We start from the raw sequence: 14628 nt of genomic DNA on the forward strand, positions 1-14628 counted from the left end.
TCTAGCTTGAACCAACTCTGGGGTCCTTCTCTGCCTAAATAGGCAGAAAGTTCACAGCTTGTGGCCTAAGACTTGCAGCAAACTTATTTACTTATGCTAAGCAAGTTCTATAAGAAGCAGTATACCCAAAAGTTCAATAAGCTGAGGCAGTCTGTATTTCCTAACAGGTATTGTTAACACAGCTGTTCCTGAGATGAATAATTGTATCTGTCTATGGACTATGCAGGAATAAATGACAACACATACCCAAACAAAACATTACAAGTTTCCTCTAGAATACAAACCATTTCTGGAAGCAAACACAATTTTGCCTTGTAGGTATTACTTTTTTGTTGTATTTGATCTGTTTGGCAACTTTTCATAAGACATAACTCAGGTAACAGCCAAAAACATCTCTAAGTAGACAGCTTTTCAGTACCAGAAGTACTCCACCAAGTTGTACTTTACGGTTTTAAGTATTTTGGTGGGACATAGGCACTAACAAAATGAAGACTATACGACCTGAACAGGGAAAAAATGTCTTTAGTCATTTCTTTTAAAATATCCTAGCTAAGAGAATGCAAAATGTTGTGTGAGCTCATGACACATTACTCCAGTGGACACTGAGCTTTCTCCAGGCAAGAAGAGATAGCCAGAGAAGCAATATAGCAAAATACAGCATTTTCATAACTACGCAACATCAAAAATTTGATGATTTACCGTGCAGTAGTAGCAGAATTTTGTTAAAAAGGAAAACCTAATGTTTTCCTCTCGTAACATGTAAGCTGTTCAGCACTTCTGAAGTTTGTGAAATGTGCCATTTAGACAAAAGCCTGGGGCAGAAGTCTCATTCCTCCAACCAAACGTATGTGGTTTCCAGACCACTGAACTATATTTCTACAGTTGTATATCTGTGAGTTAAGTAAGCCAACACTAAAACGTAAATTTAAAAACAGCAATGAAGATGTATCTATTGACACAGAAATATGGGTTTCGTCTTAAAAAACCTCATTGCCTTTCACCATTTCTTTCGGCATGCTTATGTGCAACAGCAATTTCACAGCGCTGAGAGATTTTCACAGACTGGAGAGCATCACTTGACGGGGCAACACAAGGACACGCCAAGGACTCTCCCCAGAGAGCCCGGCACACATCTGCAGCAGCCACAAACGTCTGTAACGGAACAGCTCTGCAGCCCACACAAAATTAAACCTGAAGTCCCCGCCTTCACGGCGCACAGGCCTTGCCCAGCAGGCCCGGCTGCGGCTCGTGTCCCTGCCAGGCCGCGCAGCCCGAGGCGCTGCTGGGGAGGCCTGAGGAGCCCGGGGCGGGGGGGGCGCTAAGCTCCGCCACCCCAGGCAAGCCCAGCCGGCAGCCGAGGGCACAGGGCCGCGGCGGCAGCACGCTGCCCGCCCCGCTCCGCCACAGCCCTCCCCGCCGACAGCCGCCCGCCCCGCAGCGACCCCGGCGCCCCTGCGCCTGCGCGCCTCGCCGCGGCCCAGCGCTCCCCGCCCCTACGGCAGGCGCCGTGGGCTGGGCCGCCTCACGGCCGCCCGGAGCCGCCGCCGCGTCGCGGGGCGCGGTGACAGGCGGCGCGGGGATGGCGGCGGCGGGCGGTGCCGAGGCCGGGGGTGCCGAGGCGCGGGGTGCGGTGTCCGCGCTGCGGCCGCGGCTGGCGGCGCTGGGCCGGCGGCTGGCGGTGCCCCGGGGAGCGGGAGGCGACGGTGAGGGGCCGCGGGAGAGAGGGGACGGGGCTGGGCCCTGCCGGCGGGCCCGCTCCACGCCCCGCCCTCCTGGCGCCGTGCCGTGTCCCGCAGCGCCGCGGGAGCGGGCCCGGCGACGCGGCCGCCCCGCTCCGGGGCAGCTGGCGGGGTGCGCTTGTCCCCGCTCCGCGCAGAGGCCCCTGCCCGCAGCGCCGGGCGGCCGGTGGCGGCCCAGGCCTCGGCTGGCGGCTCCGTCCGCAGACCTGGGGCACGGGGCGGCTGGGGCCTGAAGTGCGTCCCTGCGCGTTAGCCAGCTGTGGGTGCGGCGTACGGCGTGATAATGGAGTGCGTGTAATTGCTTTTGAAACATCAAGACTCTTAACTGTAGATGCCCATAATTTCGTCATGGAAAGTGTATTCTGACAGGGCCCGTTCAAATGCTGTGTTATTCAGCTGCTCTTGTAGATGCCGCCAGGGTGGATAAAACGGCGTGAAGTGAAAAGGGGGAGTCAGCAAGGCTCTTGCTGAGAGCTTCTGAGTGCTAAGGAAGGGTTGTGTTCTTCCTTCAGATACCTTCTTAGCGAAGGGCTCTGCTACTCTGGAGAAACTGAAGGACCTTTGTAACGAAGGGAAAGAACATCCTTCCACGCTTTGGCAGTTTTACGCGCAGGTAGTATATTTAAAGTATTAAGAACTCCTTTTCAAAAAAATCTGCTGTGTAGGAAAGAGGGTATAGCAGAAAGGGATCTCTGTTTGGTGGTGTGTGCCGTGAACATCCATGAAGTCCAGGGCCACTTCTGTCTGGATTGGAATATAATCTAGAGTTGATAATAATTGTGCTGATACTGTAAGGACAGAAAGGGTTTTGAGTTCACGTTCACTGCCACCCACTTTACAATACTTTTAACTTGCAGGTTTGTACCTTAAAATTATAATTTTTATAAACTATAACGTTTGGTTGCTACTGCACACCATCATTTGATTATTTTGCTCGTAGCATTTTTACATTGTGTATCTTCTTGTTTTCATAGGCTGTCTTAGACATTACATATTTTGAGGAAAACCAGCTTGTGAATGAAGATTTTCCAGAAGAATCTTCCTTGCAAAAAGTTAAAGAACTTATTTGTATTCTTTCAGAACCAGAAGATCTAGTGAGAGAATGCAACATAAATGAAGAAGTGAGTACTAGTGCTATTCAGCCAGATAATTAATTATTTCATTATTTAAAAATAAAAAATCTGAAACAGGTTAGTAGTAGTTGTATTTTTGATGGGCAGAATTTAAGATACTTTGAAAAATTTTCAAGTCTCATTTATATTTAAATAGTGATTCCTGAAGATATTTTTTCAAATAACTTGTTGCATGCTCAGAATTTTTCTTGCTAACATTTCATGATTTCACATGCTTTTAGCAGCTTAAGTCCGAAGTGTTAGGCTTGTGTCTGTGACCATTGCTGTTAAGTGCAGCTTCTAAAGTTAGAGACTTAATATCGCATTGTTTGCCTGTGCGTATGTGAGTAGTTCAGATGGTTTACTTTTGGGTTAGCCCAGTTTGTTGGATTTCATTTCAGCCTATCAACGTCCTTGGTGCAGAGTTGTTAGAATGTCTTTACTGGAGAAAAGGAGCCCTGCTTTATATGTATTGTCATACAGCGAAAGAAAGGAGTAAATGGCTACGAGAAAACATTGCCGTATTTAAAAAGGTAAAGGAGATTTAAGAAGTAATATGAGCATGTGAATACAGTTTTAAAGTTTGACTCTTCTCTTTTAAAATATAGCTACCTTTCTTTTGTCTTTTAAATAGGGTTTTGGGAAATTGATAGTGAGAAGTGTTTCTGTCTGTCACTAAATTAATCAGAACTTATATAAAAGGCTTTCTTTTCCTCATTTTTAAACTGTACTCAGTGTCTTAATGATGGAGCTCATTACTTGATGAAGATGCTAAGCTTTAGATCCCCTCTTCAGCTAAATGAAGATGTCTCACTCCAGGATAAAGACACAGCTAGATTACTCAGTGAAGGTAAAAAACCAAAACCAAACAAAACTCCCAAAATTTCCCAAACCCCACAACCTCCTCTCCTTAATAACTGCTCCACTTTACGAAATGCTTTATTGTGTATATTTGTTGTTTGACTTCATCTGTATTCAAAATCTGTCACTTTTTAGAGCAAAGAAAAAGACACATAAGCAGGCAGCATTGCTCTCTCCCCTGCGCCTTCTTTTTGACTGATGGAATTTAGGAGGTGGCAGTGCTCATTTTCTCTGTATTTTTGAGTGCACTGGAGGAAAGTGAGGCAAGTGGTGTGCTGTGTATAGCATATATCTGTTACAATCATCCAGTTGTCAGTTGACAAATGTTGAAAGTGCCAATGTGACTGCAGAGAGTGCTAGGTGTTCCCATTGTGGTCTTTCTGTTTAGATCTAGGAGAACACGGGTACGAGCACAATTACTGATTTCACATAGGTGGAAAGTACATGCAGCATTGATTGGAGTTCGGAAACTTTTCTTTCTGTCTCCAGTTTATGTGGCTTTATTTAAGTTGCAGTACTCTAGTGCATTTATGGGGATCTGAGACCGCATCAGCGTGATGCAGCAGGAGGGGATCTGTCAGGTAAAACAGCTGGTGCTGAGGTCATGATGTCCATGTTGTACACACTCTAGCTCTGCTCTGGCAACAGGAAGATGGAGCACCCTCTTGCTTAGTTTCATCCAAAAGTGGGATTGATCCAGTTCAGCTTCCCAATGCAAAGCCAAGTTCAGTAAGTGGTTTGTAGATTTATTTAGTAGGATTTTTTTTTTCAGTGACTATGGACACTTACGTGGCTTTCTATTCAAATACTAGACTTGCTACTGGTTAACCTGAGTTAAGATGATGCTCAAGTACCAAACTTAAACTGTGGGAGGCACAGAAGTATTCTAAAATAAATATGCATAATAATGCCTGCACTTAATGGGTTGTAAAGAAATACTGAGATTCTCTTAAGATAAATAGGTGAACACAATTATCAGAATAATGTTATGTGGCAATCCTAAAGATTTTAGCATTATGAAGGGGCCAAATGAATAAAGTAACTACCAAGGCTTTGATCCAAGTTCTCTTCTTGGCACTGTCAGTCATCTCATGGTTAATTTTTTTTGTGTACCTCTTTAATGGGCTTATATTGCCTTTCTGAATTTTTCCCAGTGTTACTTAAAAAATAAGTTAACAAGCTGTGTAGTTGTTTAGAACAATAAAGTTGTTGATGTGAATTGTTTTTGTAGGTGTATTTAGTGACACTCACTTACTGGCAATGATGTACAGTGGAGAAATGTGCTACTGGGGACTGCGACACTGTGGGGATGGGAAACAGGAAAGCCTTGAGACGACAGATCCTGTCTTCAGCAGTGACCTGGCCTGCAAATCACAGAGCGTGCCGCTGGATTTCCGAGAAACGGGCAAAAACATGTTAACGAAGTATGTGGCTGTATGTGAGGGACCTTTAAAAGACCAAGGGTGGAACACAACAACTGCAAAACACATGCTGTGTTACTTCATGAAATCTCACAACTAGAATGTGCTGCTTTGGCTGTGCTGGAAGAAGCCTTGTGTCTGAAGAGCACTCGGAGGGGAGGTGATCTCTGCTTCTGTGTCTGACTGTTCTTTCTATCAAAATCTATACTTCTCTTGCATTAAAAAACTGGAGTACAGGTCCGAAGTCAGAACAAGTATTTCTAGGAAAAAACATTGCGTAATAAACTGGGACGGAAGGATGACTGCCTGTCTTCCACGGTGGCAGAGCTGCCTGTGCCTCAGCCCCGCTCCTGCGCACTAGTTCCGAGGGGGCGGTGGCGGAGCTCGGTGACATGGCGACCAGCAGAGCGGAGGAGCGGGGCGGTTTCGAAGCTGCCGTGCGGGGTGGTCTGCGTGTCCTCCGGGACCGCTGGACGCGGGGGACCCGCGAACGCGGCGGTACCGCCGCGTTCGCGGGTCCCCCGCGTCCAGCGCTCCCGGGTGCCACCGAGGAGGTGGACGCCCTGCAGGCGCTGCCGGTGAGTGGGGACCCGGTCGGGGCTGGAAGCGGGGGAGTTAAACACGCCATCTCACGTCTTACATCTTCACTGCTCAATTCCCGTGTTGTTAAACCTCAGCTTTCAACGGTTTTCAGATTGATGTGCAGCTGAATATCATGTCCTTCCTCTCGCCCCAAGATGTGTGCCGTTTGGGAAGCACGAGTTGTTACTGGAGGGCAGCTGTGCAAGATCCGTTGTTGTGGAGGTATTTTCTCCTGAGGGATCTCCCTTTTTGGACATCCGTTGATTGGAAATCACTCCCAGATGTGGAGATTTTTCATAAAGCCTTTTCAGAGGTCAGCGATAATGCACTGCACAATTACATGGCAGTGTAAGTATTTTTGTATTCTCTTACATTACTTCCAGTGTCTCTACAACAGTAATATTAATCCCACAGGCATGTTTCATATTTACAGCAGTAAAGCTGTGCTGTGAGACACTGCTTAAATTTGTATGTGTCTCAAACTCATTGTTCATTTCAGAAATACGGTTTCCTGTTGTTGGATAGTTTCGTCAGCTCTTTCTGTTTGGAATCTAACAAAAATGTAAAACGTAAAAAAAATCAAAGCTAACATTGTAAAAAAAAAATTAAAGCTTTTTGTAAACTGCATGTGTCTTATGCAACAGAAATGCAGTTGTGTCAGCAGCTGTGCACACTGTTTATCTTAAGAAAAATGTGTTTGTCACTCTCGGTACAATGACAAATGATTTCTTATTTTAATAAAAGTAGTAAGTCTTCAAACTACAGAAAATTGAATTAATCTTTGGGTTTTTTTATCTTACCTGGAAGATGTGGAAAAAAAATACTATTTTTTGAATGTGCACAGGGTAACAAGTAGTATTGCTTTGGCTCTGATTGTCAAAGGCCATGACACAAAGACTGTGGTTTTAGCTGGGATAGTTGAAAAGCATAGCAACACACATAATGTGTTTGGATGACTAAGAAGAGCTCTCCAGATGAGAAGATTATTCTGTGTGTCTTTTTTTAGATTTCCTTCAATTCCCTTAATTCATTTCCAGTATTTTTTTTTTTTAAATTTGCAGGTAAATTTTCCTAAGGTGATTTCATGAAACTTGCTTCATGATAAGTGCACTAACCTGCAATCTCTGTGCCCTTCATCCCCACTTTATAGATGGGAGAGACACACAGAATTTGAAGTGCAAATTATCTACTGATTTTGAACATTGGATATAAATTTCTTTAGGTCTGAGTACTTCAGAGCATCACCTGTTTGAAACAACCTGTCACTGATTTCTGTTGTGTCTGTGAGCACTCAATGGTTTTGCTGATCTCAACTGAAGCATCTCAATTTGTGTGGAGAGGAGAACACATTTTAATGTTTCCTTGAAGTGATTTGTCCAGCAGCGGGCTACCGTGGCCACAGAAGCAGAGACTAAAGCTGCTTCCCTAGGATGTCTGTCACTTCGGTGACTCTTACTTCTTCCCCTTGATTACCAAAGTCTTTTCATGCTTCCTAGCCTCTGCATCAAATGAGTACCTAAGCTTGCAGACAACACCCATCTCCTTTTGCAACATGCATTCTCTATGCCTACAAGGGAAGTGGTCATCTTCAGGTGGAGTCATCTGTTTCCTAGTTAATAAACACATAAGCGGTATAATTAATGTTTGAAATGCACTCAGAAGTCTCATTTTTTATACAGCATTTTATAAGACCCCCTGAGCTTTGATGTTATTTTACATGTATTGTGTGTTGGGGAATTTGTAACTTCATTTTATTTTTAAAAGTAAACTAGAAGATCCCTAGGGGGAAATATACTAAGGTCCAAAATGTCAGTATTTGGACTTTAAAAGGACCAAGCCCTCACCTGCTTTTTACTGGTGCTTGAAACCATCAGTTTGGAACTTCATTGGTTTTGATCTGTGCTTGACTTGTACCAGTAACAAGCCATGAGAAGTGTGGGACTTGATTTATGTTGTTTTATTAATACCTCTTTTGTATTTTGTGTTTAATTTCTAGTTGCATCTATTTTACACAGATATAAGAAAAGCTGTCCTCAGGGTAGAAGAAGTTTGAAATCAAGCCGTCCCCGGTATGGGGCTGTGACTTCATTTTTGCAATCGCTGGTCACTCAGGCAGAACCTCGCTTTGCCATGTTTGGGCGAGGTTTGGAAGAGCTGGACAACTCTCTAGTGCAAAAGATGATGACATGCCCAGAGATTCTACTAGTAACTGGCCTTCCCCAGAGACAAATTCATGGTAATTCTGGTTTTGAGTTTTGGGTTTGTTTTGTTTTATAAACAGATTTAACACAAAAATAGGTTGGGTGAGAAATGGAGAAAAGGAGTGCTTTTTTCTCCCCTTGAAACTGGATAACATGATGGTAAAAAAAACGCCAAACTTATCTCTGTATGTACTCAGAGGATAAATGCAGTGAACAATTGGGATAAAACTATAGTTGCAGTGAATTTATTATTAAATTTGCACAATGTCAAGGGGATCATTTTGCTCCTCGTGCTTCTGTTTTGATCATAAATTCCATGTCACACGTGCTGCTTCAATGCATAAATGCAGACAGAACTTGCTTCAGGTACTGCTTGCAGTAAGTGGCTAAAAAACACACTTGTGTTTTTATACAGAAGGTCAAAACTGGTCCTTCACATGATTCAGTCTTTTGGTGTGAAATGGTCTAAACTCTGTTGTAGGAGCAGGTGAAGGATTTTTTTCCAATGTTTGAAAACATAATTTTGAACATCTGTAGTTTTACTTCAGTCCAAACTGGAGACAAATATTTATTACTTTTTAACTGTTCTTTATCTAAGTGCAACAGAACTGGAATCATTAAATTGTATTTATAGAAAGTGTGAATACGAATTTTTACTGCTATCTTTTTTCTCTCTTAATTCCTTTTCAATGCAGCTTGTCAGAAGCAGCTTAGTACCTTTGCTATGCCAGTTTCAGCTAATAGATGCAAGTCTAGCTCCTCTCTTACTTAGGTTTCTAGATTCAAGTCTGAGTATCAAAAACATGGAAATGCCTCCTTGTTTTCTTTTAATACTATTACATTGATTTTAATTAAATTATTGGTCTGATCAATTAAAGCATGTATAAAATTTCTTCATAAAATAGTAAATACGCTATCTCTAGCAGCAACTCCTAGGCTTGGATAAATCAATGTCAAAGCACCACTGGAATTTTCAGCCTACGGGTTAGTTGTATTCAGTAACCAAATAGTTGTAATCTCATATGTTCATTTTTCCCCTGTAGGAATTGGATCAGGAATCAGTTTTCAGTTTAATAACAATCAAAAATTCAATATTCTGACATTATATTCAACCACCAGGTAAGATTTGTTCTTCTTCTTCAAAAAAAATACAGTTTCTCAGTTATTTCACACTTTTCCGCATGTTTTTGTCATGTGACTTCTTATGTGTGTGTTCACTTTCATGGATATCCCTTATAAACTGAAGCTTTTTCTTTCTTTCTCCAGCTGCTAAATTTTAACATGAAAATAATAAAACTCCTTTTCCAGACCTTATGCATAACAAACGTGTATGACAAATGCGTAACAGTTGCTTCTGTCTCTCTTGATACCTTGATTGCTTCCCTCCTGGGATGTATTTTAAAATGCATCATGCAGATTGCTAACCATCTGTATATGTACACTAGAAAAAAATGGGAGAGTGAGGGGAGATATTAAACACTTTTGTTGGCTTAGGCCAATTTTCTGTCGCTTTCCTGTGATGCTTAGACTGTGCGTTTGCATTCTCTACACAATTAATGTGACTACTGAAATATTTCAATGTCTTTCAGTGTTGAAAGGAGGAGAGCAAGGACAGAGCAAGCTGTTGCTGTGAATAGAATGTTCTACCCAGAGAACAGCACAGTAGGGAATCAGCAAGCTGTGCATTACAATGTAATACCTCAAGTTAAAAAGGTGTGCGAAGTAGTTGATGGATTCATTTATGTTGCTAATGCAGAAGCTCATAAAAGTAAGGGGTTTCTTTTTATTTATTTATGTATTTGGATTATCAGAATGTCGTAAAAGATTGCAAAGAGTATGGAATAAGTAAAAATCCATGTTCTGATTCTTTCAAAATCTGGTTCTTTAGTGCAATTTCTGAAGAGGTTCTCTGTCATAGACAGTCTCCGTCATTTCCCTGTGAGGGGTTATGGCCTCTTCTTTTGGTTATGGCTGCTACTGACATGGCTGCTCTCTTAAGCTGGATGTGTTAAATGATCTGGGACTAAGAAAAACAATTAAACAAAACAAACCCTGTGGGTGGGTTGGAGAAAAAGCCTGAAATACGTCATTGGTGGTGTAATAACCTGAAAATAGAGCCTTCTTCAGGAAAACTGCAGTAAAAGATGCAATTAGCCCAAATCAGGATAGTTCTATAATGAGGATAATGCAAACCCCTGTTATGGTAATTATCTTTACACTCATTAACTTAGAATGAAGGGAAAAGGCTAGCTCAGGAAAGAGAGTAGAAAAAAATGTGAGGAGGTATCCTAAGGAGATAAGTATGGTCAGTAGGGAAGGGCTGCTTACTACAGTGTGTCGGTACTGCATAATGGCTTGTTGCAATTTTGATCTCTGTAAGGTACTTGGAAAACACCCTGAGGTTAAGGACTGGAATTGCCTGCCTGTAGAACCTATGGAGATCTTTAAATAACATTTAAGTGTGACGTGAATGTGGCTGATCCAGCCTTAAGATAAGCAGAACTAGATAATTCGTCCATGCCCTTCCCAGCCCTTTGTTTTTTTCATGTCTGAAATATTAAATATTTGGAAAGTTAAACATGTTAAAAAGTTATTTTGGGGATTTGCATATATTTAATACTCATATATTTAAAATTGTTTCCTAGAGCATGATCGTCAAGAGGACCTGGCTCGTATTTTGGCAATGACTGATCCAGCCCTTGGGCCCCCAAATAGACCTCTGCTAGTTTTGTCTTGTGTCTCTCACGTTGGTGTGAAAAGAATTCCATGTGTATATGTGGCACATCAGTTGCAACTAAATCTGCTACATCAGCCCTGGATGGTACTTGCTTTTAAACCTTTATTTTCTTTTTCTCTGTGGCTTAAATATAATTTAAGCTTATGGTAGTTCCTGAACTGTACCCACCTAAGCAAGTTTGCAGCTTTCAGTGATAGAATGTGAGCCCTCCACTTAAGTGAAGAATTTAGTTTCTCTGATCCTCTAAGATGAAGTATTAGCCTGTCTGAACATAGAGGAGCCAAGTGACTTTCCCAGGAATTCAAAAGAAAGTTCAGATGAAGCCAGAATGTGAGGAACAGAGCAAGGAAGCTTCAGTTAATTTAAATCTAAGTTTCCTGAGTTGTGACCTGAGACCTTGGCCACAAGGTAGATTTTTGTGCTTTTTTCAGGACACTGTTAATTGTCAGTGGCTTGACGTGATGTACTGAGTTTTTGACAAGTCAGTTTTTTACGTAACATGTGAGATCATGAACCTGTTCTTTTGTGTTTGTTGAACACAGTATATATCAGTATGGCCCAGCAACACATAATTTTTTTCATGACATTGTGTAGCCAGAAGATAATACTTAATCAGAAAAAAACAAATCCTGATTTAAGGTAGTACCTTTGTTTTCATAAGGAAAATGTTTACAAGCTTTTTTAAAAACATACCATTTATAATAGGCACTTTATAATACATCACGAAATCTGAGAAGTAATAAGATGCTGGCAGTGTTTTTGCTTTAAGAGTTACAACAAGATTTTTCAAGGAGATTTTCATCTATAAAGTAAGTATAATGTTCCAGAATAGCTGATGGAGCGATTGAGAGAAAATTCACCTTGATATCAGGAATGCAAGGCTTTCCTAATGGGTCTTGTAATTAATCCCATAAAGAATAGTGTTTTCTTTTAGAACCTTACTCTTGAGAAACCTTTGCTGTCTAAGGGACCTTTAAACCATTGATAAAATTTTAGATTTGATATGAGTATTTCTGACTTTAAGGATAGACAGGGAGTGATGATAAAATACTGTTAGATCCATAACCTATTATCTGTAATACTTTAGCTTTTTTCTGTTTTTACAGATGCAGGACACTGTAGCTGCAACATTAGCTGGATTGCCAAGTGGAATTGAATGGCTCCTGGAAGAAGCAGACTGTAAAAATGCACAGTAATGGAGCTGTGCATTGTGTTGCTGTATAGAGACTTTGGTGTTTTGCAGTTCAGATGAAGTGAGAATCTTGTCCTGACTCAGCACTATCAAAAGAGAGATTTAAAAGACAAACCTGCATATATTTCATTGCACGTACTCTAATAAATAACATTCTTCCAACTGTAGTCCTGCATTAGAAGTACAAAGCCTGGATTCCAGCAGCTGAACAATAAGTGGTTTTGGGAGGCAATCTGGGTGGTCTTGTGTTTTTGTTTTTTCTTTCTTTCAAGCTGGGGCCATTAGAGTGTAATCTTTTCTAAATATACCTGATAATCTGATATCTTCTGTAAATAAACCTAACACTAGGTTATTTTGTCAGCACAGCCGTGTGGCATGCATCACACATTTAGTAAATATATTCAGTGGAGATCTTGACAGTGGTGGTTCCCAAAAAAAGTAAATATACTCTACATTGTGCAGTAGTAGGCAGACAAAAAGACAGTGTCTCTTTCAAGAGAGCACATTCCCCTGTATTTTTCGAGAAACAATGCCTGGAGAAGAACTAGCACTTGCGAGAGAATTGTTGACCTAGACCAAAACTCTTAGAAGCAAACAAACTACCATGAATGAATTGGTTGTTTCTTGTTTGTGATCTTATTTTTTAACCAACCACAAAAGACTTGCAGCATCTTTTGCTTTCTCTTGCAGCAAAGATGTTAGCTTGAACTTGACATAGCTTCGATGTCATGAACACGTTAAATATAATCATTAGTACTTCATGACATTTATCAGATACCGAATACCTGCCAGTTACTCAAATAGTTCTGGCCATTTACAGATGTGAAGTGTACTGGGCTTGGAATTTTCTACAGAGTTGCAAATATTTTTATGAAAAAGGAAACTGTTTTAGAACTGGAATTGCATTTTCCAGACTCTTGTCTTTTGGGATAGTCCTAGTCTTCCACCTTTTAAATGTTTTTTAATTACTGGATGAATGTTCAGGAACTTCCCTTGTTTTTCTCACCTATGCATGTTTGGGTTTTTTTGTTCTGGTTTGTTGTTGTTGTTGGTTTGGGTTTGTTTTGGTTTTGGGGGAGGGGGTGGTTGGAGGGGTTTTTGGTGGGTTTTTTGTTTTGGGGGGGAGGATGTTTATTTGGGTGTTGTTTTTTTGGTGGGTTTTTTGGTGGTTTTTTGTGGTTTTTTGTTTGTTTGTTTTTGTGGTGGTGGTTGTGTCTTTTTCCTCTCTCCATGGAAATGCGATAGTATTACAATTTTTTCTACATGGTGCACGTTGAGCTGTAAGTGCTCTCAACCTGGTATGCGTGCGTGATGCTCAACAAGCTATGTCGGAAACATTCCATTTGAGAACGGGAAAATCCATCAGAAGCTATGCTATCATAATTCTGTGGTTTATCCTGGTTTTAATATGTAATGTGTACTTTGCCCTTTAAAATAGAGAAGGCACAAAAGGTTTATGAGTGTTTGGAGGGAAATTTCACATTTCGTGACTGGGAGTATGTAACTTCCTGCTGGTCATAATAATTCTGTAATGATCTAGAGGGCTGAATGCAGGAACCTGTTGCTGTGTTAGCTACTACAAATATATTTGTTTATGGAAGATCCTCATTCTGTTTTCTTCATCAGGAATACATTATTTTTAAAAGAATGATATTTACAGTCTTTCTCTATGTGTTAAGACTCCCTGCATGTGTACACACACACACACAGAGTCATGCTGCCATAACGTATCAGCCATCGTTAGTCGTTATGAACAATCTTACTGTATGTTACCTGTTCGATTAACCAATATTAACTCACTGTCATTTTAAAAGGTCGAGATAGTGCAGAGTATGTAATTTTTCTTAACCTAGAGAACATGAGTTGTATTAACTTAGGGACAGGATAACGTAATGAATTCAGAATTAGGAGTTATGAGGATGCAGCCTAGGAAACAAACAGTGCGACTTAGAAGTTGATGCGCAGCGGTGGTGGGATAGCTTGAATGCCTGAGTTCCGTGGTTGATCAGTACACACAAGGAGGTGAGCACACGCGCTGTGCAGAGGAACAGCTTAGAAGCACAGAGATATGCTATGGAAGCATCAACCAGCCTGCTGAGAGTTCTTATACCAAATAGCTGCAGAGATGCACTGCACATTTCATCTAGCACTGCCTTTAGATTTCACATAGAACACGCAGTTTCCCGAGTCTGGTGAGTTTAGAAGCATAGTAAGTCAATTAAGCTTGAGACTTAACTTGTTACAAATTCAAAATCAGTTGGAACATCATATTTGGTTTTGTATTTATTGCAGTAAATGCAACTGTGATGGCTTTGTGAGAAACCATCAGGATCTGGTTCCCAGAAGTCTTGTTCTCCTTGGGATGAAGTGTTCTAACAGTGCTAGAAAGAAAATCTCTTTCCTGCCCACTGTGGCAGGATGTTTACATGAAAAGTGTTCACAGAAGAAAAGCAGAAGGTTACAACAACAATACATGTAGTTTATTCCAAAACTCAATTACCGAGGCTTCCCCTGAGCACTTTTCTCAAAGAGAAAGTGGCTCTGGGGGGTGCTAGTTCTCAAGTGTTTGAAACCTGGAGCGACAGCAGTGCGTGCGGGAGCCGGCCCCGCCGCAGGGCACGGCGGCAGCGCACCGGCCGCGTCTCGGAACCCGCTGCCTGTCTCGCAGTTTCTTCTAGCGGAGCGGCCCTGCGAGGCCACAGAGGCCCCAAGCGGGGAGCAGCAGCGGGGACCTTCTCTTCCCCGCCGCTTCCGAGGCGGGTTGTCGCTGCCCGGGTCCCACT

General features: G+C 41.8%; 2 protein-coding genes across 3 annotated transcripts; both read left to right on the top strand.

Moving 5' to 3' along the window:
• The first annotated feature begins 1500 nt into the window (after positions 1–1500).
• Positions 1501–5530, top strand: RIMOC1 (RAB7A interacting MON1-CCZ1 complex subunit 1). 2 transcript variants are annotated; one of them, XM_065657289.1, is made up of 7 exons: positions 1501–1703; positions 2252–2352; positions 2714–2860; positions 3253–3384; positions 3587–3701; positions 4344–4441; positions 4944–5053. In XM_065657289.1, the coding sequence occupies exons 1-7, from the start codon at positions 1580–1582 to the stop codon at positions 4974–4976; spliced, it is 750 nt and encodes a 249-aa protein (XP_065513361.1). In that variant the 5' UTR covers positions 1501–1579; the 3' UTR covers positions 4977–5053. The 2 variants fall into 2 exon arrangements, with proteins under 2 accessions (XP_065513361.1, XP_065513359.1); XM_065657287.1 differs by lacking the exon at positions 4344–4441 and having other exon boundaries at positions 4944–5530.
• FBXO4 (F-box protein 4) lies at positions 5526–12876 on the top strand. Its single transcript, XM_065657286.1, has 7 exons — positions 5526–5711; positions 5828–6063; positions 7731–7951; positions 8960–9035; positions 9506–9684; positions 10562–10737; positions 11760–12876. The coding sequence occupies exons 1-7, from the start codon at positions 5526–5528 to the stop codon at positions 11847–11849; spliced, it is 1164 nt and encodes a 387-aa protein (XP_065513358.1). The 3' UTR covers positions 11850–12876.
• Positions 12877–14628: the final 1752 nt, after the last annotated feature.

Source organism: Caloenas nicobarica, chromosome Z (genome assembly GCF_036013445.1).
Source record: "Caloenas nicobarica isolate bCalNic1 chromosome Z, bCalNic1.hap1, whole genome shotgun sequence".
Classification (NCBI taxonomy): Eukaryota; Metazoa; Chordata; class Aves; order Columbiformes; family Columbidae; genus Caloenas; species Caloenas nicobarica.

Coding starts and splice junctions, on each gene's coding strand:
- RIMOC1 (XM_065657287.1), top strand. CDS start 1,580: ATGGCGGCGGCGGGCGGTGCCGAGGCCGGGGGTGCCGAGGCGCGGGGT. Junction 1,704..2,251: donor CCGGGGAGCGGGAGGCGACG/GTGAGGGGCCGC, acceptor TTCTTCCTTCAG/ATACCTTCTTAGCGAAGGGC. Junction 2,861..3,252: donor AATGCAACATAAATGAAGAA/GTGAGTACTAGT, acceptor ATTTCATTTCAG/CCTATCAACGTCCTTGGTGC.
- FBXO4 (XM_065657286.1), top strand. CDS start 5,526: ATGGCGACCAGCAGAGCGGAGGAGCGGGGCGGTTTCGAAGCTGCCGTG. Junction 7,952..8,959: donor TCCCCAGAGACAAATTCATG/GTAATTCTGGTT, acceptor TTTCCCCTGTAG/GAATTGGATCAGGAATCAGT. Junction 9,036..9,505: donor ACATTATATTCAACCACCAG/GTAAGATTTGTT, acceptor AATGTCTTTCAG/TGTTGAAAGGAGGAGAGCAA.